The following is a 20462-nucleotide window of genomic DNA, read 5'->3' on the forward strand; positions in this document are numbered from 1 at the left end:
CTTACGTCCCAGTGCCTTTAGTCCAGCCACCCCCACTCGCGGCAGCGAATGTGCAAATTGTCGATCAGCCTGTCGACAAGGGGGTTGGGGAGGGGCCGGCGCGGATGCACATGCTGGTGGGGACGCGCCTCCTTATCTGGACGCACATAAGGAACGTTTTATTATATTATCATTTTACGGTTACTTTTAATTCGTGTATTTATTAAACATTTTTTTTTTGTTGTTTTGTTATTAGCCGCCGCCACAGCATGTTCCACGTACATATCGCATGGTAACTTTGGATCCCGCCGCTGACACCCGATTAAAGGCCGTTGGGTGTCGCATGCTACATATGTAGCGGGGGATGCTGCAGATGGTACGCTTGATTAGCTGGATTGTTAGCTATCTAGGAGATTGGGAGCGCATCAACTCGGACAGACATACAGCGTGCCCCCGCCCTGGCCCAGTTTTGACCACAAGGCGAGCACGTCAGGCATCAGACGCGAAAGGAGAAATGGCGTGGATGACGCCGGTCAGGGATCAGGGCCCAGACGCATAGGTGAAGACGACGCCGACGTAAATGATGCGGCATTTACAGCCCCCGGCGACGAGGACTTCGGGGGTTTATGCAGATTTTTTAATTTTGTTTTAGTTGTTGTATTTAGTTTTAGGTGTACGAATACATAGTTTTGCATATAATACATGTTTTGGTGTATCTATGTGTTTGTTGTTTTGAATGAACTTTTCAAATCGAGCTGACTGTTAATAACAACTATTTATTAATATTAAATAAAAAAAACATATTTATTTTAAAATTTTATTATACAAAAAGAATTAAAAGAAAATAAAACATAACAAGTAAAAATTGGGGAAATTCCCAAAATAGCCCATTTTCGAGAGAGAGTCCCCAAAATAGCCCTTTTTTCCTTAAAATATTTTAGAATTTGGACTGGCAAGACGCTTTGGGAAAAGATAAAATAAAGAGGAAGCATGCCAAATTTCGAAAGAAAGTCAGGTAGGAGACGAGATTTTGGGAAATAATAAAGGTAAAGTCCAAATTTTTTTGTAATCTTGAAGCAAAAGTTCAAATTTTTCCAAATCTTTTTTATTCAAAAAACTGTCTTGAGAGACTTTTTTTTATATTTCCTACCTTTCCCGTCCATATTTTCAAATTCCTAGAAAAAGAGATTTTGAAATCTCGTATTGAGAGACACATTTAGGATGAATTTGTTCTTAACAGACTAGATTCTTTTCTTTCTTCCAACCTTCATGCTACACACACACACTTATACATACATAAATACATATACATACATACATATATATAAACATATATATATATACACACACATATATATGTATATATAAATTCCGTATATGTATGTGTGTGTGTGTATACATATATAATTCCGTATATATATATGTATGTATGTGTGTGTGTGCATATATATTTATGTGTATCTAAATTTCGTATATATATATATATATATATATATATATATATATATATACGGAATACACACACACACACATACAGGGAGAGCATCAAGAGAAAACTCACATTTAGAGAGAAAACTTAAAAACTCCTAAAGAATTATTTTTAATTAAAAATACAAAAATATTTTCAAAATTCTGTTTTAGCCATTATTCTTATATTTCACTCGAAAAAAATAAAAAAAAAACAAAAAAAAAACCCGTTGTAATGCACATACGTATTACTGTGCGATACCGTTGTATTACACATGTGTATTACTATGTATTTTTGAGTTTAATAGTGTTTTATTGCATATATTCAATATTTGTGTATTGTATATGTGTAGTAGTGTTGCATTATATAGAAAAAAAAATAATAATAAAATATTTGTGTATTGTATATGTGTAGTAGTGGTGCACATGTGAGTTAATGTTGTATTACACATACGTACTAATGTGTATTCGATGTGTGTATTAGTCTTATATTGCATATACACAATAGTGTGTATCAAATATGTGCAATAGTGTTGTATTCTATATAATACAAACACTTTTACATATATGCAATGCACACTATTACACATGCGCATTATACCGACGACGTTACCGACAAGGTTTTTTTTTTGAACCAATAACAACATATAAGAATAATGGGAAAAAAAGAAACTTAAAAAAAAGTTAAAAATTGTTTTTTTGGAGTTTTTAAGTTTTCTCTTTAATAGGAGTTTTCACTAGATCCCACCCCCACACATACATACATATATATATACGGAATTTATATATACACATATATATATATGTATATATATATATATGTATGTATGTATATGTATGTATGTATAAGTGTGTGTGTGTGTAGCATGAAGGTTGGAAGAAAGAAAAGAATCTCATCTGTTAAGAACAAATTCATCCTAAATGCGTCTCTCAAGACGAGATTTCAAAATCTCTTTTTCCAAGAATTTGAAAATATGGATAGGAAATATAGGAAACATAAAAAAAAGTCTCTCAAGACGGTTTTTTGAATAAAAAAAATTTGGAAAAATTAGAACTTTTGCTCCAAGATTACAAAATAATTTGGACTTTACCTTAATTATTTCTCGAAATCTCTTCTCCTACCTGACTTTCTTTCGAAATCTGGCTTGCTCCCTCTTTATTTTTATCTTTTCTCAAAGCGTCTTGCCAGTCCAAATTTTAAAAGATTTTAAGGAAAAAAGAGTTATTTTGGGGACTCTCATTTTAAAAAGGCTATTTTGAGAATTTTCTCTAAGAATTGGTGGGGTTTTCTAGAAAACCCCTCAATGCTTCGCGTATTAAGGGTTTTTTCTAGAAAAAAGAGGTGGTGTCCCTAGAAAAAAAAGGACAAAAAGACTACAGCTCACTTTTGTTTAAAGCAGTCCGTAAAAAAACTTATAGAATTACACTATTTGTGCAGACCAACTACAGCTCACTTTTCAAGTAAAAAAAAGACAAAAAGAGTAGGGGGCTTACTTGACAAGTGATCTATTAAAACTATGTGTAGTGGAGGGTTATAAAATAAGAGGGATTTTCAATACGTGGCGTCATATTAGCGGAGAGCTATTTTCATTTTAGGGATGCAATGCTGTTATAGACCAACCCCCCCCCCACCTATACTTGATCGCACGTCAGCATCTTTATCACACAAGTCGGGCGACGTGTATATATCGCCCCCCCACTTGTCGCCTATTTGTAGCCTAGGGGCAGTGTTGTAGCCCCTCATCGCCGCAAAAGCCCCAACTTATTGCCCCACTACACACACTTTAAGTGCTGAACCAGTAAAATGTTTGACTAGTTAAGAAATTTTGAGCCAGTAACTGTTGATTGATTGGACCTCTGAACCGTATACTTTTTTCCACAACCAATTTCACTGCCATTATCACTTACATCCATGATTATTATTTAATTTCAATCCTATTTATTCATCGCCACATTTGATTGAGCAATGAAGAACCGAGAATTGTTGTCTCTGGCGTTTGCTAGTTATTTACGGTGAGAAGGTGAAGAACAATGGCGAAGATCGCGGTGAAGAACGGTGGAGAAGGATGGTGAAGATATGTGGATGTGGTGGATGTGCTGAACCGTTCATATGTGAATTTTTAATGAAACACATAATTGGAAGCCATTTTTAATATAAAAAAATTGCTTGTGATGATGATGATGATGATTATTATTATTATTATTATTATTATTTTACTCACATAAATAATTTCACAAAAAGATCCAATTACAATAGAGAGGTAGGTAAGTGAACAACAAGCTAGGCCATAATCCTCTTTTACAGTCTGACCAAAATCAAACATCAGACACTTAAACAAACACCCTAAGCTCCTCCAATTTAGTTAAACAAAAGTATCAAACAAAAACAAGTGATTTCATAATTAATGGCGCAATTTTTACATTAGAGCATCCACAAGCTCATTTTTATTTGTTTCTGTGTGCTAAGTTGGCATTTGCCCAATCAATCATCATCTTTCTCTCTTATGTCTTACTCATAAACTCTTAAAAATACCATTTTTAGGGGTGCAAACGAGCCGAGCTGCTCGCGAGCTACTCGAGATCGGCTTGTTAACAAGCTTGATCGAGCCGAACTTAATCGAGCATGAGCCCGATCTTGAGCCTTAAAAATAAGCTCGTTTAATAACGAGCCCGAGCTGAGCTTCACTTACCGAGCTCGAGTCGGCTCGCGGGCCTAAACGAGCCTGTCATTTATATATATATTTTAAATATATATAATAATTATTAATTAATAAATATAATGTTATGGAAAAATAAAAAAAATAACTAAATAATATATATTATTATATACATAAAATTAAAATAGAAAAATATATATAAAAATAATTATAATTATATAAAAAATAATTAATAAATAGTAAACAAGCCGAACTCGAGCTTCAAAATCTGCTCACGAGCCGAGCTCGAGCTTTGAAAATAGAACTCAAAACGAGCCGAGCTGGAGCTCGAGCTCTGTATAAGTTAAACGTGTCACACCCCAACCTAAGGCGGAAATGCCGGGGCGTGATCCGATTGCTCACAGCTCGAAGATACTATCATACATAAAATGTGACAATATCTAATTAATTATTTTATTGAAAGAATACACAAAATGTCCAAATATAACAAACAATTTAAATACATGAGTATAAGTGTTATCTTGATTATATCCTAAGGTCTTGTCTAAGTGTCCAAACTTCAATCTTCAACATAAGCAACCTGTATATGCGTAGAAAACAGAGTTTGTCAACATAAGTTGAGTGAGAGTTACCACCAGTTTTACAATGATATAAATAAGCATAACGTGATAAATGCGGTAAGTGTAATCAAACCATAAACAAGTATGTAGACCGTTGCCAAGCGAATCGGGCGTTGGCCAATAGCATGAGCACCCAATACATGGGAATACGTTGGATGAGCACCCAATACATGGGAATATACGAATGAATGAATATTAACACAAGTAAGCATGTAAACAAGTATATTTGATTAAGTCACGCACAAGTACATGTTTGCTATTGTTTGGTATATATAGTATGAAATACGAATGTGTACGCATATGTCCCCAAAATGTTTAGAAAACTTAATAGGGGAATGATAAAACTCACCTTTAGATTAATGACAAGCGAATATAAAAACGAATAAGCGAGTCGTCCACTACATGTCAAACAATATAAACAAATTTCAGAACCTGAAACTTTGAGATATGATAATATGAATAAAAACGAACTCGTTGCCGCTAGAATCAATCCAAACAGACGTTTAGAACTCAAGTTATGTTTGTATTAAGATTTAAGCGAGCTGGTACTGACCAGAATCCGAACAGCGAGTTGGAAGTCGGGTTTTGGTCAGTAGCCTTAAAATTTCGTTACGAGAATAAACGTCTTCTGGACCGAACGTTGAATCCGATCAAAAGTATGAGAAAACGGATAGTCAAAATTATTGACTATTTTGCCCTTAAACGGGTTTGACTCTAATTGACCCATCAATACTCTACAATCTCATAAATTGATTGAGGTTTATCGGCAAGTGAGTATTAATGAACGTTTGATCAGTTAACAACTTACCCGGATGGTGCTTGTATTAGAGAGAAATCAAGGTCAAAGGTTTAACGAATGTCAAAGTCAAACTGCAGCTCTTAGTCTTCAAATAAACTAGCAAGAAAACGTCGGTTGAGAGTAGGTGACGGCTGAGAATGTTTTGTTGTAGTAAACTCTATGGTTTGGAGTTATGATGTGTTTATATAGGTGTTAAATCAACTTGTTGGACAAGAAACGGGTCGATTTTTGGTAAACGAATCACATAATTAAAGATGAAATCGGGTCATATAATCATTGATATATTGACCAAATTATTGGATATGAACCTAGACACTATTACATACTAAATACAATAACTTGTTGCTCAATTTTCGTGATTTAAGGTTGAAAAAAGGAAAGATTTAGCATTAAACGAAGATCGAAAACAAATCTGGCTGAAACTGCGCAACTTCGCGCGGCGCTAAGTTGTACGCACCTTCGAGCGGTGCTAAGGGTTCCTTTTACCAGAATTTTCATTTTTGGCATTTTTAGTCCCTGAAGTTCCAAAAATGTATTTTAAGCCATTTTAAGAGTTTCTAAGGGCCATTTGACATATTTGAAATTTATAAAATTATAAACTAAAATAAAAAAAATTAAAAACTAATAAATGCATGATTTTATTTATACGAAAAAAAATCTGAATTACTTTCCCAAATCAGAAAAACAAATACGAAAAAGTCCGAGATGTTACAAAACGAGCCGAGCTCAAGCATAGTCGAGCCCGGGCTCAAGCTTGGCTCGTTGCACCCCTACCATTCTTTTCACCTCTCTCATCTCTTCAAGCCATACTCAAAAGGTTGTTTTTGGATATTCTTATAGAACTAAATATCACCCTTTCTCTTCCACATATCTCTCTCTCAAAAACACTCTAAAAGCATCTATTGTGGATGCTCTTAATGTGTGAATTAATGAACAATAAATAAAGCTTTTAAAAAAAATACATTAATTAATTTAATTATCAACTTTGGAAAAGTGGATTAAACATAGAAAAAATAATATCTTCTGTCGTCGGAGATTCTTTGCCAAATTTCCGACGGTTTGCATCCGCTTTTGCTCTTTTTCGACTTGTCTCTTAACACAAAAACAAACTTAATTACGATGATATATGAGTTACGAGTGTGGGCGATTCTAAAACCTAGAAAAATATCATGCTATCGGAAAATCGTGTCCGCTACAATGACGTTTTTCTAGGCTTTAAGAGCCACCGACATCGTAGAGTGTTTTTCATGGACTTAAGCTGCTTGCGATTAAAACACAAAAAAAAATCGATTCGGACGAGGATAAGTGAATTACGAGTGTAGGCGATTCTAAAACATAGAAAAACGTAATGCAACCGGAAAAACTTGTTCGTATCGATATCGTTTTTCTAAGCTTTTAAGAGCCGCCGACATGTAATTTGTTTTTCATATTTTTTTAGGTGAAAACATGTTGCTATTTAAAGAGATGAGTGGTGGCAATCTCTCAAACCCTACACGCCGCCCTTAATCGTTTAGTTTGAGTAATGCGCAGAAACAGCCCCTGATGTATTCACTAATTTGCATGTGTTCTCTATGCTTTCTAATTACCTTTACGCCCCTCATTGATTCTCATATTTCGCAACTTTCGGTTTTGGTTTTTATTTCAAGTTTATCTTTAATTTCAAGGTGAGTTTCTCACACCCTATTTTTAACGCTTTTACACTCTTTGGGGGTAGCATATATATCATATCGAGTCAATTGTTTACTTATTCATTTACAAACTACAATTCGTATCATGAACTTATGTGTTTACTTGATTACTTACTCAAAACTACTTGCATGTGGTATCCTCAATAAGTATGATCATACGCCTCCCTTTGCACTCAGGACCATTTTGTTATGAGTGGAAAAGGGACCCCTAATCCGAGTACGTTGGTTGTTACCAACTGGAAAGGATCTTACTTACGCGATTATCCGAGTACGTTGGTTGTTACCAACTGGAAAGGACCTTACTTGCTCGATTTACACGTCTCGTGGAATTGTATGATTTTTATATTATATATATCAAAAATTGTGCGAACTTACCAACTATTCATTTAGTTGACCTTTAATTTATGTATATGCTACAGGGACAATCATTAGAGGATGATGCTTGGAGAAGACACTAGAGCTTATATTATAATAATAAATGGAAAAGTTGTTTAATTGTTCATATAATTTTCTTGTATTTTTTGTTACAACTTGTGTACTTGAAGTTAAAATTAATTAATGATAATATTGTCACTTAATAGTGTCACACGTGTTTTGAGTAATTTGTACGTCACACTCAGGCGTTTTCGCTTAAGCCGGGGTGTTAGAATAAATCAGAGAATGATGCTTTGAATTTAAGAATCAGGAATCACATTTGAATATTGGAAACTGAATGAAAGGAATTGCATTTGAATAGTGGTTGGTAGTGGAGGTAGGTGGTGGCCGGCCATAGGTGGTGGAGGTGGGTGGTGGTATATTATATGGATTTAGTTTCTTTTAAGAGGTACTTCCACGTAAGCATGCCACGTGTGTTAAAAAATGTCAAGTCAGCAACAAATCTAACGGAGTTAGGGTCCGTTAAGTTCGGAAGTGTCAAAAACAACTAGGATCAAAGTTGGGAGTGATGGGTACCAAAGTAAAAGTTGCAAGTGTTATCAACCAACGGATGAAACTTGAGAGTATTAAAAACAATAAAAAAATCCCATGAAACCAGATTCAAATCCATTGAAATTTTCCCAAAATTTGGTCCATCCATCTTAAAACTTCTACAATCAGTTCTAATGCAATAGATCATCTTTCTATTCTTTCCTATACCACTATTGTAACTCACATTCAAATCAAACATCACCATAAGAAATCGTCGCGGCCCCTGTGTAAAGTAACCACCGCTCGCCATAACTACAAGTCAGGGTGTTACAGATTAAGTAACACTATTAAATGACAATATAGCCTTAGTGACTGAAGTGAGACAGTGGGCCACGACGTTAGTTTTGTAAGAAATAAAGTCGAAAATATTTGGTTGGATCAAGTCTCGCTTTTTGCATAATGAATTAGATTGGGTTGTTTGGATGGAGTCCCCTGTTTCCTCTTTAATGGCTTCTGTATTTCATAGGTTCAAAGTTTGTTTATGTTTTTATTTTTCCTTTGCTTTGTACTCTCTGGTTGTGCTACAGCTTCTAGTTGGAGTCTTCCTGTTTGTTTAATTTTTGATGTTGACCTGCCGTTCGAAAAAAAAAGTAATCAGAAGCGCTCTAACGATAGCACCGGTAAATTGGAAATATCATCAAAATAAGCATTGACTAGTCGTCAAAAAATCAAAAATATAAATATGGACTCCTGGAAAAACGAAAACAAGGGTTTCTGAAGGTGACACATGGGTCAATCAATCAATCAATCAATCATGCCCAGTAAAATCCCACCGACAGCAAAGCTATAAGTAGGGTCTGGGGAGGGTGGGATGTAGGCACACCGTACCTCCATCCAAAGTAATGAAGAGGTGGCTTCCAGAGAGACCCTCGGCTCTAAGTACATGTGTATGAAGCAAAATAAAGGAAATCAAAGTTTAACAGTTATATACAAACTACTACTAATTATAATAATATTAATAATAAGATCACAGTTTAACAGCTATATAAAAGCTAATAATAATTATAATAATAATAATAATATATGTAAGGGAAATACCATTATGGTATGCGACCTAAATAAGTTAAGTGTAAGCCGTAAGGTATTCAATTCTCTCTAAAAATCCTTAACTTTAATTCTACTTCTCCACGAATTCCTATCCTCAACCATGTCCTCGGAGAGGTTTAGGTCTATCAAATCATGCCTAATCCTCTCATCCCAAGTCAATTTCGGTCGTCCTCTACCCCTCCTCCCTTCTATAGTAATGTTTTCTACGGATCTAACAGGATTCGTCGTCTGTCTTCTCTTTACATGTCCAAACCATCTCAATCTCCACTCTCTTATCTTGTCTGCTATGTTCGCCACCCCTAATCTCTCGCGAAACACAACGTTTCTTATTCGGTCTAGCCTTGATAGCTGGGTGACACATGGGTGAAACGTCTATAATGCTGGAATTTCTTTGATAGCTGGACCCAAAAACGAAAATATCTAAAAAAGTATGGAAGCGTCTAAAATGTACGGAAGCTTAAGAAAAGCACAGAAGAGTCTAAAAATGTACAGAAACGTCTAAAAAGGTACGGAAACATCTAAAAATGCACGGAAATATCTACATGGAAATTTAGAAAAAAGTTAAAAATAAATAAAATGTCATGTGTGACCTGTCAACAAATAAGTGATATGTTTGTGAGACCGACTATCAGAGAAAGCCACCACATCGCAAACGTTTCACACATGTGCCATCTTTTGAAGCCACTATTTTTCGTGAAGCCCCTAAGAATTAAAGGCTTTTGATGTTTATTTTGGTTTTTGTTAACCGGATTTTCTCCAACAACTTAAATATGAAACTTGGTATAATGTTATTGAAAAAAAATCCACTCTTTGTTGTGTATTAATGAAGAAAAAAGAACGACGAATTGAATAATTTTTTATGGATTTTCGTTTTTTATAGTTACATAAACAAACATATAAAGTTTAATAAATTGAACGATGGAGTCAGCTTCATCTGTAATAAACTACATGGCACCCCCAAAATTTTGATCATGCTTATTGTGAAAACATCGGATCAAAGGTAACATGGCTCTTTTTTTAGTTAAATGGATTCACATTTCTTTCAAACGGGTACCAAAGGGTAAAAAGGCTCTTTGGGCACCACTACAATAACGGAACAAGGGGCTCAATGTATGAGGCCAACTACAAATTCAACGTATTTGTTAAAAGATTAAATAATAACAATATCGTTAGTTAAATAATTACGCCTTTTTGGTTGAAAAGTTAGTAAAAACTCCTGCGCCTACGTGACGGGATGTTTTTCACTGTTTAGTTAAACCACACGTATATTCTTAGACCATCCGTAGTGGTGGCTTTATGGTGGTGCTTTGGTGCCATAATGCCTGGGAACACCGCCCCCTAGGCATTATGGGTGACATTCTTAGGAACTTTATCCAATCATTTTTTGTTCTTTTTTATTTATATGTTTATTTATATTAATTAGTTAAAAAGAAATAATTGTGTAATGATTACTGGAGAGTTTTTGACTACGCCCATTTTTTGCAAAACGCTGAAATATTGACCGGACATCACATGGCATAAAACTTAAAATGTCTAGAAGAGCTTAGTTTTAACTACACATGGTCTTATGGGTTTAACAAAATTTTTAAAAGGGCAAATCTATACACAAATACCACTAACATATCATGAGCTTAACGCATGAGTGGTTAGCGGCATTTATACCATGTAGCTTTAGAGACAACTTTATATTTTCTAGAGGCATGGCTTGTGCATGTTTTCGATACAACCATTAAGGTCTTGCTTTTAAATATTTCATGGCATGTAATAAAAAGGACGTACAGTGTCAGCTTTTCAATTAATAACAGCTCATATTTTTCAATGGGAGTATGGTAAACACAACAAAAGTCATGATCACCATCCTTGATTCCTAACAAAACTGGTAATATCAATTTAAGTCTATTGTAAACTTGATCCTGATCTTAATATTAAATAACTTTAAGAACATACGGTTGATCCTATGAACTCAACTGATTCTTTCATTACAAGGCTGGCTTTGAAGGAGGGCTGGGTGGCCGATGGCCCCGCCTAATCACCCTGGCAGGCCCGAAATGTATATTTTAAATTTTTTTACACATTAAAAAAAAGTTATATGTATTGTTAATGTTTAAATCCAATTACCCGACTTATTTAAGCTCATTTCTATATAAAAAAATTGTTTGCAGTTGCACAACCCAAATCATAAAAAATAAATCCATTTAAACGTATAAATGTTTAAGCCCAATAATTTTTATTTTTTTTACTGAAGGCCCAAATTTTAACTCGCCTTCGGCCCAAAATTTTTTTAACGATTCTTAGAAACGGCCCTGTTTCATTACATTCTTGGCGATAATACATACATTAGTTTCTACTCACATAACTTATTTAGATAATTGAGTTAAATCAATCGCATTTAAGTTATACAATTTAGGCATGTCCGGATTAAATTTGATGTCTTTGACGCGAATAGGCATACCAGAAATTATATAATATATATGCACTATATATGCACCTTTAGGATTCGAAAAGGAATCTAAAATGCAACTCATTAAAAAATAATAACAAAAAATCATTCTACTTTCTAGTGAACAATTCACATATCAGCATACTGATGCACCAATAGTTGTAAGTCAAAAGTGTCCCAACATGTTATCATTCCATCAGGGTTGCATAACAACTATTCACGGATGTTTTTGGCTACTAACACCCGTAAAAAAACAACAAAAAGTGTACAAACCTTAACATAGCCCCGATCACCGTCATTATAACTATCAAAAACTTTCATATTCCAAGTTATACGCTTGACCGCGTATTCCAAAATGCATCTGGATAACTTAACGTTTTAGCAGCATTTACAAGCATATCTAAGCCTTCGCGCTCATCCATTTCTTCATGCCCTTTCTCTAACTCGTCTTCAATTTTCACCTTCTTTTGCATACTCTCGTAAACCCGTCTCATTGTTTTCATTTGATTCAACTTCCTATCACACTTTCTACAATACCAATTTCCTTTCGGTATAGAAAGCAGTTGTGGTGAAGCACAGTAGATATGATACGCCTCATCACACCCGTCACATAAAACAATCTGATCATCATCTTTATCCACACGGCACCGTCTACATAAACAAGACGGGCAGTACCAAACAAGCCCACACAAACCTAACTGCCTGCTCGATAAACATTTAGAGTGATAAAACTTGTGACCACATAGCAAATGCTCACATTTTCTAAACTCGTCTCCCATTTTCACCTCGGTTTTGCACATAAAACATATGTTTGAACTTTGGTTTTCATTGGTTACATGTGATTGGTTGGTTGTTGGGACTCGGTTAACGAGTGGTGTGGAAGCGGAAGTGTTTAGTTTTTCACAAATCATGCAATTATCGTGAGGCGATCCGACTCTGTTTGAAACACATGTTGTACAATACCAACTTGAAGGAGGAACTGCTGTATCTAAAAGCTCGATACATGGCAGATGGTATATATCTTCGCACGAATCACAAACTAAACAGTTGAAAACTTCTGCTTTTTCTCCGCATTCATGGCAGATGCGCGCTTCTGATGTCGGTTGTTTGGTAACAAACTGTTGAAGAAATGTTATAAATGAACACAGTGTTTTGACTTTGTAACTGTAGGCTTGTGAAAGAACCGAATGAACACGAACGATGAGGTTTTGTTATTTGTGTGATCGTGTCCATTCATTATAATATGAATTTGCTCATGTGCGTTTTTTTTGTTACCGTATAAACAAACAATTCGCGAATGTAAACGGACCAACATAACTAAACATAGATGAACGAAGATAACCGAACAAAAACCAATTAAAAGTAAACATGATCATCAATCAGTTGAGCCTAAAAAGTTAATAAAACTAGACTAAATTGTAATGGGTGACATTTTAATTCCATGAAAACTAGACTAAATTGAGACAGACCTAAAAAAATTTATATATATATATATATAAGCGAATGTAAACGAATGCACTTAAACATTGTAAACTAATGGGCATAAATGAATTTAAATGAACAAACGTAAACGAGCATTCATGAACATATATGAACGAATGAGACATGTGTTCATGTTTGTTCATTCGTTTAACTAAATGAACAAACATCTTTGTTTGTGTTTGTTCATTTATTTAATAAATGAACATAAACAAACTTTCTGTTGTATAGTTCACTGAGCGTTCGGTTCGTTACAGGCCTATTTGTAGGTTTATTCTTATTTACCTTATTGTAGTGAGCCCTAGATATATCAGAAAGATTACTGGCAAGGGTAATTATGTCACATCCAACTTGTTGAAGCTTTGTCCATACCTATCCACATTGGCTATACGGTAAATCAAAAAGTTAAGTTAACAAAAATGAAACTTTAAACAAAAGAATACCTGTTGAATGTCTTTAAGGTAAAGCAGTGGTGAAGTTTCATAAGCTCCATTTTTTATCTTGGAGCTTATAGCATCAATGTCTAAAACTTGTTTAACATTGGCAACACCAAAATTCTTGAGAAGTAGCCCACATAGTTCAGAGAATTTGTCTGAGTTTAGAATGTTTAATAACACACCCGAACACAACTCAGAGCTTGTAGAACCTTCTGATTGTTTTAACCATCCACAAAGCGTAACATGAGATGGTTCTGTAGCAGAACTATTTGGTTGATTGTCACTTCTTTCAACATTATCAAGAGATTTCTGCAAAAATAAATAAATAAGCAACTCACATTTTTACAAGAAGCATCAAGAGTTCATTAAGTAGGAATCACACATCAGAAATCAAATTTAAAATACAAAATTCTAAGGAGAGTATTTTACCTTGATAACAGGCATACAACCACTTTCTTGATGAGTCACAAAAGTGTTTTGACCATCTTGCTGCCCATTAAGTGACTGGTGCATCTGCTGTGAGGCGATATTGCTACAGTGTCTAAGAGAGCATTCACCTGGACCACTAGTATATGCATCAAAACTCAATATGTGATTCTCTTGATCGGGAGCCCTAACATCAGCAGCCTTCATCTGCAGGAAACCAGGTTTATTGATCCACAATTCAGTTGAACGTTAAGAACAACAAGACGCGACTAGTTGCGACACTTTCGGCACTAATGCAAACCATAAAGCTGTTGTCCAGTAAGCCGCTAAAAATATTCTCAGTGCCAGTTTGATCATTCTTAGCTTTAACTTTTTTTTTCTTTTTTCGTTTACTAAATAATTCTTCTAAGCTAACCCTCCAAGAGGGAGGAATATTACCAACAGAAAGCAAATACTTACAATTCCTAATAGACTACGACATACCAGCCCCTCTAGAAATCAGCAAACTTAAAGTTAATCAGAAGCTATATATGTTGGAGGTCTAATCTTGATTTTACATGTGAAAGGTTGTTTTGCTTCAGTTATGAAAGTTGAAAAATCAAAGGTGAATAACGGTGTTTGAGATATAAAGAAATCAGAAAGATATCGGCTGGACAATTTGGATTGATTCGATATTGGTTTGTAAGGATTAAATCAGGCGAGCAGTTTCCTTATTAGATTAGGAGTCTCGCAGACTGCGTTAACTTGGTTACCGACCATTGTTAAAGTGTAGGAAAACTGTGTAATACACGGGATCTAACAAATAAAGGAAACCCGTGAAATTGACGGGACCTGAGCTAGTTCAAATTATGAAGAGAAACATGCTTCGAGTATTGAGATTTGAGTATGGGATTCTTGGTTTCTAATATGAATGATATAAGGTTGAAGTTGCAGAGAGGTATAAAGGGCTAAAGAAGCCTCAAATACATACATACATATATCAGAGTGCTTATAATATGCTACAATATTCAATTAGGTTAACGTCCAAATTGTTCATAACAGCAGTCAGCAAAACAAGGGAGAAAGTAAGTAAATGAAAATGCATACCTTATGATTGTTGGTGGTAGTCTGAATTGGATTAGTCGTCATCATGTCTCTGGGTTTTCTTCTTCTGGTGTAGGTTTTTATCCCCTCAACGCTGCTTCTGTCAACCAACAACGCCGCATCCTTATCTGTTTTCGAATCATAATAATTATAATAATCATTCTCCTCATCAATCATCATTTAATTACAGAAACCCTAACTAACTAATTAGGTTTTATTTTACAGCTAGTGCATAAACAAGCCCTAGAATCCGATACTGGGGAAGAAGAAGAAGAAAAGAAACTTGAAGGAGAGTTGGAAAAATAAGAAGATTGATATTACAAAGAAAAATTGGAAGGATCAGCACGCAAAAGTCATTTACGTTAATTTCAAAAATCCACTTATATAAAACCCACTTACATCTTCACTTATTTTCTACATTCACCACCACTCCACCGCCCACCGCCACCACACCTGCCACCCATCGCCACCACCTAGCCGGAAAAGTTCGAAAAAACGCTATGAAAAACACAATAGAAAAAAACACTATGAAAAAAAAACACAATGATAAAAACACAATAAAAAACACAGTTGTATGACACAATGTAAAAAACACAATGAAAAATACTATTATATAACACATTATAAAACACAATTTGTAAAAAACCCACTAATTTTGTTTTTAATTTTTATATTACAATATGGTACTCACATTAAAGATAAAAAGACACTCATTATTACGGTGAATTTGTTTTTCAATAAAAACGTAGTAAAAAAAGTTATGGACATTTTAAAATGATGAGTGAATTTGGCATGTGACTTGCATGTGGAGAGAGAAAGTCAACAAATATGTTATTCCTTTGATACCATTCCCCTTATGTTCACACTTGATTTCCCCCTAAACAAATCTCAACCATCCATGTTCAAAATCAATGGTCAAGATTACTTCTTATCCTTCCTACGAAAAATATACTTATTATTATTATTATTATTATTATTATTATCACTTCAGTGCTCAATTACACATCTCGTTTTATCAAGCTTATTATATTTTCACTCAATTAAGCTCCGACTATTCTTTTTACTAGGTATGCCTTTTCTATGCAAATATTTAATTTATTAAAGTTTTAATTATCGAAGAAACACTAACTTAATCACTTGGTCCTTAGGTTAAGGTTAGTTTTTCCCACAAAGGTTAAGGGTATAATAGAACACTGTAAGCTCATTACGAGAAGGAGATACGAGGGTCTTCTCGTAACTACCTTCCGATGCGAGGGTTAAGTGTTTGTTCATTAGTGCAGAAGACTTAAGTGTTTTATACACCAACCAGGTTAGTGGAATAGCGACACGTTAGTTAATCTTTAACTGATGTATATAAACTAATATTTTACCCGGCGCAACGCGCTGAGCATGTAGGTAAAACTCGAGTGTTGGTAAAACCCAAACATTGTAGGTCTCTGCTTTGAGGCGGTAAGTCAACACGAATTCGGTTAGTTTTGTTTATGTGCATTATGGCATCAGAACTAAAACGAAAACAATTTAAAAACTAAGGTGGACCAACTGGCTGTTATCGGTTACTAAAGCTCGGGCTTTGGTAAAACCCGAGTGTTGTCGATCTCGGACGATGAGTCTACACAAATTTGGTCGGTCTCTGTCACGTTCGTTACGATACCGGAACTAAAAAACAAAAATAAAATAAGTATCCTGTCAGTTTTTTTTACTGTACCGATGCTAAAACAAAATGCGGTGATTGTACACAAACTCGGTTGGTTTCACTTAACAACACGACTATTCGGTCCACGTTAAAGTTAATGTTGAAAGACAAAGCATTCTATCATACACAAAAACATAAATAACACAATTAAAAAAAATAGAAGACTGATTTACTGCAGCTATGATTCAAACCTGGGTTGTGAACCGGCACAAAGAGTTTCACTTACCAACACAACCACCCAACCAACAAAAACACATGTGCTATCCCTCAAAACCATTAATACATATAAAAAACAAAAAGAACCACTTTTGTGGCACCAAACTTCTCATTTATACTAATTAGATAATTGATACTACAAAAGCGGACGCATTTGAGGACATGCTCCATTTAAGAGGAAAAACAGTTGGGCCTGATCAACTTCAGTTGGGAGTCGGATTTAGAGGTGCAAAAATCGGGTTTTTCAAATACCCAGGTTCGGGTATGGAACAGGGTTCAGGTATGACCGGGTATTGGTAATACTTGGGTCGGGTTCGGGTCCGGGTATTGTCTTTAAAGCCATACCCTATGCATCGGGTTCGGTTCGGGTATGGAACCGGGTATTCTAAAACCGGGTATTTGAATACCCTATTTTCGGGTATTGAAAAAACCCTATTTTGGGGTTTTGAGGTTTTTTTCCGGGTATAGATTGGATTTTTTAAGGGGTTACAATTTTTAGGGGTATTTTCGGGTATTTTCCAGGTATTTTTCGGGTAATTTCGGGTATAGATCGGGTATTTGAAAAACCCTGTTTCGGGTATTGGAAAAACCCGGTTCCGGGTTTCGGGTATTACGGGGTATATATCGGGCCCGGTTCCGGGTACAGGTTTTGGTACTAAAATGCATACCCTAAACGTACCCTACGGGTAGAGTTAGGTACGGGTTCGGGTAATAAAAACCCGGGTATAAAAAAAATCGGTTCCAGGTATTTTTTTCGGGTCGGTTCCGGATTCGGGTTTTCTGTGCACCTCTAATCGGATTCATCAAGTTATTGCTTGGAATTTATTTGCTGATATGACCTAGTAAAAAGAATAGTTGGGGTAGAGGTGCACAAATCGAGTTTTTCAAATATTCGGGTTCAGATATGATTGGGTATTAGAAATCGGGTATTGGCAATAACCGGGTCGGGTTTGGGTCCGGGTATTGTCTTTAAAAACCATACCCTATGCATCGGGTTCGGGTCGGGTATAGAACCGGGTATTCTAAAATCGGGTATTTCAATACCCTATTTCCGGGTATTGAATAACCTTATTTTTAGGTTTTTTTTGGGTTTTTTGGGGCTTTTTTTCGGGTATAGATTGGATTTTTTAAGAGGTTGCGCTTTTTAGGGATATTTTCGGGTATTTTTCAGGTATTTTCGGTTAATATTGGATATAAATCGGGTATGTTAAAAACCCGGTTTTCGGGTATTGGAGAAACCCGGTTCCAGGTATGAACCGGTTCCGGTTTTCGGGTATTACCGGTTATAAATCGGGTCCGGTTCCGGGTATGAATTTTGGTACTGAAATGCATACCCTATCCGTACCCAACGGGTAGGGTCGGGTATCAAAAACCCGGATATTAAAAAAATCAGTTCCTGGTATTTTTTTTCGGGTTCGTTTCCGGGGTTTTTTGTGCACCTCTAAGTTGGGGGCCTGATCAATTTTAATAGAAAACAAAACACATATTTTAGGCTAACTGGGCTCATTTGAGCATATAATTAATTCGTGATTTGCTAGGCTTGTACTTTAACCGACTCACTTGGACATGCTTTTACTGACTCGTTTGAATCCGATCCGCTTTGAGTTGTTTTACACAATTTTAAGAAACTGAAATTGGTGTTAATTCCTTCTTAATCATGTCGATTGATAGTAAGTGAATTCACTCGCCTATTGGAATTCAACTTGCCTTCACCATCATAAATCCTTCTTAAAGCTTATAAGGGATAAAAAAAAACACATATGAAACTTTACATAGAAAATTTCACCAAACTAAGTGAAACCGAGCATACCACTAGAGTTGATCAAAAAAACCGGTTCCTGGAACCGAACCGGTGGACCCGAACCGGAACCGAACCTGTTCCTACCCGTTTTTGGTTGGAACCGGACCCTATCTGATTCAACCCGATGATCCGTGACCGGTTCTTGCAATTCTGAGTGGGGGCGGGTAGGAACCGGAACCGGTTCTAGCCGTTGGATCGATTAAGCCGTTGGAAATCTTTTTTTTGGCCGTTTTTTGACTGTTGGGGTCAAAAATAGCCGTTTTTTGGCTCCCCCAAGCACCCCACTACTAGTATAAATAGGTATTTGGTGTCATGGGTTCATCACAACACTCAAAACGCAAACCCGAACGCAAAAAAATACAAAAAAACGCTATTACAACGTTTTGAGTTCTCTAATCTCTTGTTTTCTCTTCTTCTATATTCATATTTGTTGTTATGGCTGCCTCACAATCATCGGTTGGTCAAGGTTCCAACGCCGAACCAAGTTTCGTTCGTATTGTACCTCATAATCGTAATCAAGAGATTTGGTGCAATTGGGATTTGGTTGAATTGAGTGACCATTCATTGAAGGCTCGGTGCAAGTTTTGTGGGGTTTATTTAAACCCACTTTCGAATTCAAATTTGAAGAAACACATCGAAAAACCGTATTGCAAGGCGTTGAAAAAGAAAGTCGATTCGCAACAAACGCAAATGGATAGTGAAGGCGGAATATTTACATACCAAATTGATCGAGTTCAAGATCGTATGGCGAAGTTTGTGATTCAAGAAGCTTTGCCGTTTAGCCACTTCGACAACCCTCGCTTAACCGCCATAATTCGAGATACGCTTCAACCACAATACACTCACGTAAGTCGTCATACTCTTAAACGTTATTGTTTAAAATTGTGGAAGAAGGCCAAAGAGATACTAATTGCATATTTTGAAAATATAAATACGGGAATAAACTTAACTAGTGATGTTTGGTCGGCTCCACATGGCCTACCCGAATCTTATCTTTGTGTCACCGCTCATTGGGTAGACCCGTCATCGTGGGAAATGATGAAACGCACCATTGCTTTCGAACTCTTTGAGTATCCACATACGGGAGATAATTTGTTTGAAATTTTAGATTATGTTATAAAAACTTGTAAACTAGAAAATAAAATATTTTCAATGGCATTTGATAACGCGTCGAATAATACATCTGCAGTTGATAAATTAAAATTAAAATATACGCCGATTTGCAATGGTGTATTTTTTCACTCAAGGTGTGTTGCACATATCATTAATTTAATCGTGCAAGACGGACTTGCTTCGGATGAGGTTACATCGGTTATAAACGATTTTAGACTAATGATACATGAAGTTTTTAAGAAAATTAAAAAAAGACAAATGGATTATAGAAAATTTTGTAAAGATACGGGAAGAAAAGCTTTGGGAGCTAATTGGGATGTACCTCATCGATGGAATTCCACTTGCATAATGTTTCAAAGTGCTTTGGAACAAAGAGAAACTTTACAAATGTTTCATTCTAGTCTTGCCGAGAATGATTTGGCAATCCCCTTTTCAAATGAGAAATGGGAAATTATCAATGACTTATCGACTTTTCTTGAAGTTTTTAAAACATCAACTACGAAACTATCGGGAACGTATTATCCGACAAGTCCCTTGGTTCTTTCGGAGTT

The 20462-nt window shown here is 35.6% G+C and overlaps 1 protein-coding gene across 1 annotated transcript; it reads right to left on the bottom strand.

Moving 5' to 3' along the window:
* Positions 1 to 11856: 11856 nt before the first annotated feature.
* On the bottom strand, positions 11857 to 15265 carry LOC143630039 (PHD finger protein EHD3-like). The gene is made up of 5 exons (XM_077099147.1): positions 15092 to 15265; positions 14009 to 14212; positions 13586 to 13888; positions 13428 to 13514; positions 11857 to 12781 (listed from the first exon to the last, which is right to left on the bottom strand). The coding sequence occupies exons 1-5, from the start codon at positions 15263 to 15265 to the stop codon at positions 11993 to 11995; spliced, it is 1557 nt and encodes a 518-aa protein (XP_076955262.1). The 3' UTR covers positions 11857 to 11992.
* Positions 15266 to 20462: the final 5197 nt, after the last annotated feature.

This window comes from Bidens hawaiensis, unplaced genomic scaffold, assembly GCF_021521415.1.
Source record: "Bidens hawaiensis isolate Kalapana, Puna unplaced genomic scaffold, B.hawaiensis_p1.1 tig00005523_1, whole genome shotgun sequence".
NCBI lineage: Eukaryota > Viridiplantae > Streptophyta > Magnoliopsida > Asterales > Asteraceae > Bidens > Bidens hawaiensis.

What these genes read in the sequence shown, in the direction of transcription:
- LOC143630039 (XM_077099147.1), bottom strand. Translation starts at nt 15,265, where the DNA reads ATGATTGATGAGGAGAATGATTATTATAATTATTATGATTCGAAAACA. An exon ending in CTACCACCAACAATCATAAG is followed by an intron (nt 14,213 to 15,091) that starts GTATGCATTTTC and finishes GGTTTCCTGCAG; the next exon opens with ATGAAGGCTGCTGATGTTAG. An exon ending in ACCTTAAAGACATTCAACAG is followed by an intron (nt 13,515 to 13,585) that starts GTATTCTTTTGT and finishes CAATGTGGATAG; the next exon opens with GTATGGACAAAGCTTCAACA.